This window comes from Apteryx rowi, unplaced genomic scaffold (assembly GCF_003343035.1).
Source record: "Apteryx rowi isolate R43461 unplaced genomic scaffold, aptRow1 scaffold_75, whole genome shotgun sequence".
NCBI lineage: Eukaryota > Metazoa > Chordata > Aves > Apterygiformes > Apterygidae > Apteryx > Apteryx rowi.
The window spans coordinates 1,698,821-1,707,249 of NW_020451038.1; the positions used below are offsets into that span (position 1 = coordinate 1,698,821).

The 8,429-nt window shown below is 71.1% G+C and overlaps 2 protein-coding genes across 2 annotated transcripts; both read right to left on the minus strand.

The window, feature by feature from the left end:
- Positions 1-347: 347 nt before the first annotated feature.
- LOC112976618 (epidermal differentiation-specific protein-like) lies at positions 348-1,835 on the minus strand. The gene has a single exon (XM_026088056.1). The coding sequence runs from the start codon at positions 1,833-1,835 to the stop codon at positions 348-350; it is 1,488 nt and encodes a 495-aa protein (XP_025943841.1).
- A 1,112-nt stretch (positions 1,836-2,947) lies between these two features.
- Positions 2,948-8,246, minus strand: SLC6A8 (solute carrier family 6 member 8). The gene is made up of 12 exons (XM_026088077.1): positions 8,116-8,246; positions 6,483-6,744; positions 6,265-6,397; positions 5,867-6,001; positions 5,682-5,785; positions 5,474-5,598; positions 5,287-5,399; positions 5,079-5,216; positions 4,491-4,593; positions 4,316-4,416; positions 3,280-3,450; positions 2,948-3,181 (listed from the first exon to the last, which is right to left on the minus strand). Exons 1-12 carry the CDS (start codon positions 8,162-8,164, stop codon positions 3,050-3,052), a joined length of 1,566 nt encoding a protein of 521 aa, XP_025943862.1. The 5' UTR covers positions 8,165-8,246; the 3' UTR covers positions 2,948-3,049.
- Positions 8,247-8,429: the final 183 nt, after the last annotated feature.

Sequence of the window (8,429 nt, forward strand, 5' to 3'; positions counted from 1 at the left end):
CATGTCCCTCCCCCTGTGTCCCCACCAGCCCCATGTCAACCCCCATGTCCTCTCCAGCCCCACGTCCCCCCCAGCCCTGCTGTTTCCACCCCGGCCTCCCCAGCAACAGCCCCTGCTTGGGGACCTGTGGGCCTGGGCGAGGGGACGCTCCCGCTCGGACGTCCCCCTCAGCCGGGTGCCGGGCAGCCCCCAGYGCCCCATCCCACCCCACCACCAGCAGGCAGGGGGGCTGCCAAAGCCATTTATTGGAGCCACCGTGAGCAGCCGCGGGTGCCAGCRGTGAGGACGCAGGGCCCGGCACGTCCAGGGGGCAGGGCAGGGGGCTCGGCCCCCGGTGGGCACCCACGCTACTCCGTGGCGGGCGCCTGCAGCGTCCCTGTGGCCTCTTCTGTCCCCGTGGCAGGCGCCTGCTGGGCACCCTCGGCCTCCTTGTGCCCCACAGCGGGCGTCCTCTGGGCACCCTCGGCCTCCTTGTGCCCCACAGCAGGTGTCCACTGGGCACCCTTGGCCTCCTTGTGCCCCACAGCGGGCGTCTGCTGGCTCCCCTCAGCCTCCTTGTGCCCCACAGCGGGTGTCCGCTGGGCACCCTCGGCCTCCTTGTGCCCCACAGCAGGCGCCTGCTGGCTCCCCTCAGCCTCCCGGTCCCCCGCGGCAGACACCCATGTTGTCCCGTCGGCCTCCCGGTCCCCCGCCGTGGGCGCCCATGTCGTCCCCTCGGCCTCCCGGTCCCCCGCGGCAGACGCCCATGTTGTCCCGTCGGCCTCCCGGTCCCCCGTGGCAGATGCCCATGTCGTCCCCTCGGCCTCCCGGTCCCCCGCGGCAGGCGCCTGCTGGGTGCCCGGGGCCGGCAGGGGCTTCACGCTGTAGCGGGCGCAGATGTTGGTGCCCGAGATGCTGCGGTACTCGCCCAGCTCGGTGCGGACGCTCTCGTTCTGGGTGATGGTGAGGAGCACGGGGACGGAGAGCGTCACCTCCTTGCGCAGCACGTGGACGGTGAGGGCGGCGCGGGGGGGGATGGCGGCGGGCAGCTGCACCGCCACCCGCTCCCGGCGTGTGCTGCTCTCGCTGCGCCCCTTCTGCACCGTGAAGACGTTGGCGGCCTCCACGGCCAGYGTGAAGGAGAGCCCGGCCTTGAGGCTGGTGGCGTTGCTGAAGCGGAAGCTCTGCCAGAGCGTCGTGCTGTACTCCCGGGCGCTGCTGGCCGCCAGCGCCTGCTCCCGCGCCGTCTCGTTCACCCCCACGATCTCGTCCACCAGCACCTCCCGCTCCGCCTCCACCCGCCGCTGCTCCCACAGCAGCCGCGCCGACACCAGCGGCTTCCCGGGCCGCAGCGGGCGCAGGTGCGACAGCCGCCCCTGCAAGCCCAGCTGGGGCTCGTAGCGGGCCAGGCGCTCGCCGGGCCAGGCCAGGCAGTGGCGGCCGCCGCCGCCGGGGTGCTGGTAGAGCAGCCAGACGCCCCGCTGCACCTCGTGCGAGCCCACGCGGTCGTTGAAGTAGCCGTAGGCCAGGTTGGTCTCCTCCGTCACCACCTTGCRGGCGCCCTGGAAGTGGGGCTGCTCGTAGAGGGTGATCTGCGGCTCCGCCAGGTCGTGGTGCACCAGGCGCAGGGCCGAGAAGCTGCGGGGCCGCCCCACCGCCGCGTACTCGCCCTCCTCGAAGACGTGCGCCTCCCCCTCGTACTTGGGGCCCGTGTAGGCGATCCAGGGCTGCCCCACCACCTTCAGCGAGGCGATGCAGTCGCCGAAGTCCAGCTCGTGCAGGTCGGGCACGTCGCAGCTGAACTCCCGCCTCAGCCCCTCGAAGTCGGCGCGCTCGTACACCGTGATGCGGTTCATGGCGCCGGCGCGCGCGCGCTCGCTCGCCCGCCCAGCGGCCCCCTCCGCGCCACCTCCCCGGCGCTCTTATCTGGCCGCGATGGCGGTGCCGGCGCTCGCCCCCGCGTGTGAGAGCTGCCCGCCCGCCGGTGGGCTGGGACGCCGGGCGGCCCCGAGGACCAGCCCTGCCGGAAAGTCCTGCCGCGCCCCAGGCACGCGGCGCTCCAGCCCTAACGAGTCACCGCCAATTAGCGCTTCCGCCCTGCCTGCACTAATTAGGGCGCGCGCTGCTGGGGCAAGACGGGCTGGCTCGCCCCAGTGGGGTGAGAGGGGACGGCGGGGGGGCTCGCCCCGGGCACGGGGTCCTCTGGCTCCACCAGGTGCATGGCACGGCCCCACGGCAAGGCACAGCCCCACGGCACGGCACGGTCGAGCCCCCTGACGTGGCCCGGCGCAGCCCCACACGCGGGCCATGCACGGCCCCCCCCCACTCCGGCACAGTGTGTTGCAACGCAGCCCTGTGATGCAGCATGACGAACACGCTGTGATATGGTGTGGTGCAACGCGGCCCCCCCGCCCCAGCACCATGTCCTCATCCTGCTCCGACACCTCATTCCCACGTCCCCAGCTGGGGGGCAGGGAGCCGAGCCCGGCGTGTGGCCGTGGGTGCCGTGCAGGCAGCGGCCCTGCTGCTCCCGCCAGCCCCTTCCCAGCCCCGATCCCCCCGGGCCCGCTGCCGTGGTCCATCCATCCCACGGGCGAGGAACGGTGTGTCCGAGACACCCCCCGGTCCCGAGCCGCCGCGGCACCCTGCTCCAGCTCCCGCCACCCAGCTGTGTGCCCCCTCGAACATCTGGCCAGGGCAGGTGAGTGCTGCTCCGCATGCGGCACGCCAGCCCCCATCCGCCCCCCCGTCCCGCAGCGCCCGGGGGTGTGCCAGGGTCTCCCAATTTATTGCCAGATGTCGGGGCGGTCGGGGTTACACCAGACGAACGCTACGGGAAGCGGTTAGTGAGCGAGGCGCTGCCCGGCCGCCGCAGGGCGCAGACGGACGGACGAGCGGGCGGGCGGGCGGACAGAGGCCGGGGCAGGGCTGTGCTGCTGGCTGCCCCGCGCCGGGGCGCTCGCCCGGGTGCCCGCGCGCCCCACGGCGAGCCGGCGGGCAGCGGCGGTGGGAGGCGGTGCTGGCATTATTGCTATGGCGGGCGGGAGCGGCGCGACCCCCCCGGCGGCGCTCAGATCACAGTCTCAAAGAGCGTCGTCTTCTCCTTGGGCGGCTCCGGGGCCAGGAGCTTGGCTTCGGCCTCGGGCGTCAGGTACTCCAGGTGGTGGTGGCCCCAGATCGGCGTGGTCAGGAGCTGCCAGCGCTGCAGGGACGTGGAGGGGGCGTCAGCGCCTGCCGGCTGCCCCCGGGGACGGGCACAGGCAGGGGGACGGGGAGGGCGCGCGCCGCGGCCGGGCTCACCTCGCGCAGGGAGCCTTTGCAGCGCAGGAGCTTGTAGAGGACGGTGCAGGGGATGCAGAGCATGGAGGAGAGCGCCAGCACCCAGCCGATGGCGTCGCCCCACCACGGGTACACGTACGTCTTGTTGTACGTCAGCGGCTTGTAGTTCACCACGTGGAACACGAAGATGCCCTGCGCCGGCAGCAGCGGTGAGCACCCGCCGCCCTGCGCCATGCCGCTCCCCAGGCCCCAAACACATGTGGCTCCTTGGGCCCCAAACATGCGTGTGGCTCCCCTAGACCCAACACATGTGGCTCCCCAGGATCCCAGCACACGTGTGTCTCCCCATAACCCTGACATGCATGTGGCTCCTGCAGGTCCCAACACCCTGGAGCCCCAACATGTGTGTGGCTCATGTAGACCCCAAAACATGTCGCTCCCCAAGCCCCAAACACACGGGTGGCTCCCCTAGGCCTGGACGTGTTGCTCCCCCAGGCCCCTAACACATGTCCAACGTGTGGCTCCCCTGGGCCCCTGACACATGCGTGGCTCCTGCAGAGTCCCAACACACGTGTGACACCCTGGGGTCCCAACACACGTGTGGCTCCCATGGACCCCAACTTATGTGGTTCTCCAGGGTCCCACTATGCATGTGGCTCCCCATGACTCCAACATGCACGTGCCTCCCTGGGGTCCCAACACACATGCGAGTCCCTGGGGTACCAATGTGTGTGTGGCCCCCCACAGCCCTGACATGTGTCAGGTGTCCTCCCTGGTGTCCTGACACGCATGTGGCTCCCCAGGGTCCCCACACGCATGTGGCTCCCCACGGCCCCTGACACACACGTGGCTCCTCCGGGGTCCCAAAACACATCCCCCCTAGTCCCGACACACGGCTCCCCGCAGCCGCAGCACGCGTGGCTCCCCGTGACGCCCCGTGCCATGGCCTGCCATGCCCCAAGCAGCCGCCGGGGGGAGCCCGCTGCCCACGGAGCCACGGCGGCGGCCGGCGCGCACACGCGCGCACACGCGTGCAGCCGCGGGGGGCCCCGCTCACCACGCAGACCAGCGGCGTCACCACGGCCCAGCACCACTTCATGAAGGGCAGGGGCCGGTAGCCGATCATGCGGGCCACGTCGTCCATGAAGCGGTCGGCGCCTGCGGGCAGAGGGGCGTCAGCCGGGCCCCGCGGGGCGCCCGTGTCCCCCCCCCAGCGGCGGTGGTGGCCTCACCGTAGACCCAGGCGATGACAACGCACTCCCAGAAGGCCTGCCACAGCAGCGTGATCCCGCTGGCCGAGTAGTTGTCGAAGAGCTGGAACACGTACATGCCGCCCTGCCGGACGGCGCCGCGCGTCGGCGGGGCTGGTACCGTGCCCCACGTGGCACGGGCGACCCATGGGACGTGAGTGACCCACGTGGCATGGGCACCTCATGCAACATGGGTGACCCACAAAGCATGGGTGACCCACCTGGCATGGGCGACCCGTGCGGCATGGGTGACCCACCTGGCATGGGCGACCCGTGCGGCATGGGTGACCCATGCAGCACTGGTGACCCAAATGGCATGGGCGACCCATGCGGTGTTGGCAACCCATGCGGCACAGGTGACCTGCAAAGCCTGGGTGACTCACATGGCATGGGTGACCCACACGGCACAGGCACGCCACGAAGCATGGGCAACCCGCATGGCCCTGGCATCCCACGGACACCCCATGTCAGCCACATCACAGCAGCCTTGGGGAGCTCCCACTCCATGCGGGGGACGCAAGAGGGGACAGCACAGGGCCAGCCGGGCGGCGTCCCCGGCGCGTCCCTAACCTGTGTCACCATGGAGAGGTCGATGAGGCAGCACACAAGGCAGCAGAGCGCGGCGGTGAGCTCCCGGCGCAGTGAGCCGGCCCCCGGCTGGGGGAAGAGGTCCAGGATGCCCGTAATGAAGCCCTCCACGCCGACGAACTGCAGCAGAGAGCGGGGCTCAGCGGGGACGTGTGCCACCACGGCCCCGGCCCCCTCCCCGCCACCCTACCTGGCTGTCAAGTCCCAGCACGAGGAGCATGAAGAAGAAGAGCGTGGCCCAGAGAGGGGACAAGGGCATCAGCGTCACAGCTTTGGGGTAGGCGATGAAGGCCAGCCCCGGGCCTGTGGGGAGAGTGGGGTCAGCGGCGCCGGCAGGGGCCCCCGTGCAGTCCGGCGCCTTGCCGGCCGTCACTCACCAGACTCGGCCACCTTGGAGATATCCACGCCTTGCTCCGAGGCCATGAAGCCCAGCACGGAGAAGACGACGAAGCCGGCGAAGAAGCTGGTGGAGCTGTTGATCACGGCCAGGATGTAAGCGTCCCTGTGGGCAGGAGCGAGTCAGCGGGGCGCCGGGAATACTGGGACCAGCAGGACGGAGGCTGGTGCAGAGTGGCGGGGCCCTACCTGTAGCAGTTATTGTGGAAGCGGTTGTAGCTGCCCAGCGCGGTCAGGGCGCCCAGCCCGATGGCGTAGGAGAAGAAGATCTGGGTGCCGGCATCGATCCAGACCTGGGGCGCAAGGGAGGGTGTTGAGGAGGGTGCTGGGGCCGGCATGGCAGGTGCAGCGCCCACGTCCCCTCCTGCCCTCACCTGCGCCTCGGCCAGCTTGGACCAGTCGGGTTTCAGGTAGTAGACAATGCCGCCCAGTGCCCCGGGCAGCGTCACCCCATGGACCAGCAGCAGGATGAGGACCACATAAGGGAAGAGCGCCGTGAAGTAGACGATCTGCGGAGGGGTGGGCGCCGCTAAGACTCCTGGGGCTTAGGAGCTGACGTCCCAGCAGGGCCACAGCTTGTGGATGGCCAGGGCTGCTGGTGGTGCCTCCTCGGCAAACATGGGGCTGGAGGTCCTGCACCCGCCGCGGTGGCTGGGAGCACTGCTGGGGCTCCCGCGCTGGCAGTCCCGACGTGCCCGAGGCAGGATTCCCGGGCACGCTACCAATGCCGGGCACGCCATGGGCGAGGAGAGACACGTCTCCCCCACGTTACCTTCCCGGTGGACTTGACGCCCTTCCAGATGCAAAAGTAGACGACAACCCAGGTGGTGACCAAGCAGAGGATCATCTGCCAGTTCATCTCTCCCGGCTCGCTGAGGTCCCCTGAGAGCCGCAGCACTTTGTTCCTGGCGGGGGGCAGAGCAGGGCGGTGCTGAGTGCCGGGCAGCCCCCGTGGCCCCTGGCGCRGCCCCCACGTGGCCCCACACTCACTCCCAGAACTCAATGACAGGCGAGCGCTTGCTGGCCAGGTCGGCGCAGCTGATGTTGAAGGCGCTGGCGTTGGCGCTGGCGTTGTGGCACAGCTCCAGGTGGAAGAGCTCGGCGCACTGCTCTGTGTTCCACGCGTGGCCACACGTGGCCCAGGGCAGCGTGTCCGTCAGCGAGTGCACCAGATAGAAGAGCCCCCACACCAGGATCATGACGTAGTAGGAGTTGCAGAAGAAGACAATCACCATGGAGGCCAAGCCCAGACCTGGGGCGCAGGGAGAGCAGAGCTTGGAGCATGGCCCAGCTCACCYGCAGCGAGCTGGCAGCCCGTGGCAGGACGTGGGGAGCTGCTGGGGACAGGCAGGACGCGGGGAGCTGGCAGCCTGAGGCAGGATGTGGGGAGCCGGCGGGGAGGAGGTGGGACRTGTAGAGCTGATGGGGACGGGGTGGGACGTGGGGAGCCGGTGAGGACAGGCGGGATGTGGGGAGCCAGGGGGGATGGGGCAGGACGTGGGGGACTGTGGGAAAGGACGACATAGGGCTCTCCGCAGGTGCTGGGATGTGAACGGGCAGGACGCGGGGAGCCGGCAGGGCACGGAGAGGGCACAGGCAACGTGGACCGCTGGCAGTCGGGGCAAGGCATGCAGGCAAGGCGCCGGCAGGGCACAGCGGCGCGCGGGGAGCTGCTGGGCAGGGGCGGAGGCAGGAGCCAGTGGGGCGTGGGCAAGGTGCAGGGAGCTGGGAGGGTGTGGGCAGAGTGCACCAGCCCTGGGCAGAGTGCAGGGAGACGCGGGCAGGGTACAGAGAGCCCCGAGCAGGGTGCAGGCAGCCCCAGGCAGGTAGCCAGCAGCCATGGACAGGGTGCTGCCAGCACCGTGCCGGGAGCAGGGAGCCCCAGCCAGGGAGCTGGTAGCCGTGGACAGGGCGCTGCCAGCCCCGGGCTGGGTGCAGGCAGCCCCAGGCAGGGTGCACAGTGCTGCCAGCACTAGACACGGTACAAGGAGCCCCAAGCAGGGTACAGGGTGCTTCCAACCCCGGGCAGGGTGCTGCCAGCCCCAGTCAGGGTGCAGCGAGCCCTGGGCAGGGTGCAGGGAGGCCCAGCAGGGTGCACGGTGCTGCCAACCCCAGGCAGGGTGCTGCCAGCCCAAAGAGAGTGCAGCGAGCTACCAACCCCGGGCAGGGTGCAGGGAGCCCCAGGCAGGGTGCTGGTAGCTGTGGGCAGGGTGCTGCCAGTCCTGAGCAGGGTGCGCAGTGCTGCCAGCCCCAGGTAGGGTGCGGGGTGCTGCCAGCCCTGGGCACGGGGCAGGGAGCCCCGGGCAGGGAGCTGGTAGCTGTGGGCAAGGTGCTGCCAGCCGCGGGCAGGGAGCAGGGAGCCGGGAGCCCCAGGCAGGGTGCACGGCGCTGCCAGCCCCGGGCAGGGAGCCCCAGGCAGGGTGCACGGCGCTGCCAGCCCCAGGCGGGGAGCCAGCAGCCGTGGGCAGGGTGCCGGGAGCCCCAGACAGGGTGCAGCCAGCCGCGGGCAGGGAGTCAGCTGCCGCGGGCAGGGCGCAGGGAGCCCCGGGCAGGACGCAGGGCGCCTCCGCCCCGACGGGGCGCGGGAGCCGGCGGCGGGGCGCGGCGGCGGGGCCGGCGTTACCCTTGAAGAGGGGGGCGATGTTCCAGGCGGCGATGCCGCCCTGCTTCATGAACTGCCCCAGGGCCACCTCCAGGAAGAAGACGGGGATGCCGCCCACGAAGACGATGAGCAGGTAGGGGATGAGGAAGACGCCTGCGGGGAGCGGGACGCGCTGAGCGGCCGCCGCGGCTGCCGGCCGGGCCCCCCCGCGCCGCCCCGCCGGGCGGCAGCGAATGGCGAGCGCGCCTCCGCGCACTCCCCCTCCGCCGCGCCGCCGATGTAGGTCACCGCGGGCAGGTGGTGGGGGGCGCGCGGCGGCATCGCGCCCCGGGGGT

Bases quoted from the DNA above. Each gene is read 5' to 3' on its own strand.
- SLC6A8 (XM_026088077.1), bottom strand. From the start codon at position 8,164: ATGAAGCAGGGCGGCATCGCCGCCTGGAACATCGCCCCCCTCTTCAAG. The intron at 5,599-5,681 runs GTAGGGCCCCGC...TCCTGCCCACAG, and splicing joins TTCCACAATAACTGCTACAG to GGACGCTTACATCCTGGCCG. The intron at 5,400-5,473 runs GTGAGTGACGGC...CTCTCCCCACAG, and splicing joins CTCCAAGGTGGCCGAGTCTG to GCCCGGGGCTGGCCTTCATC.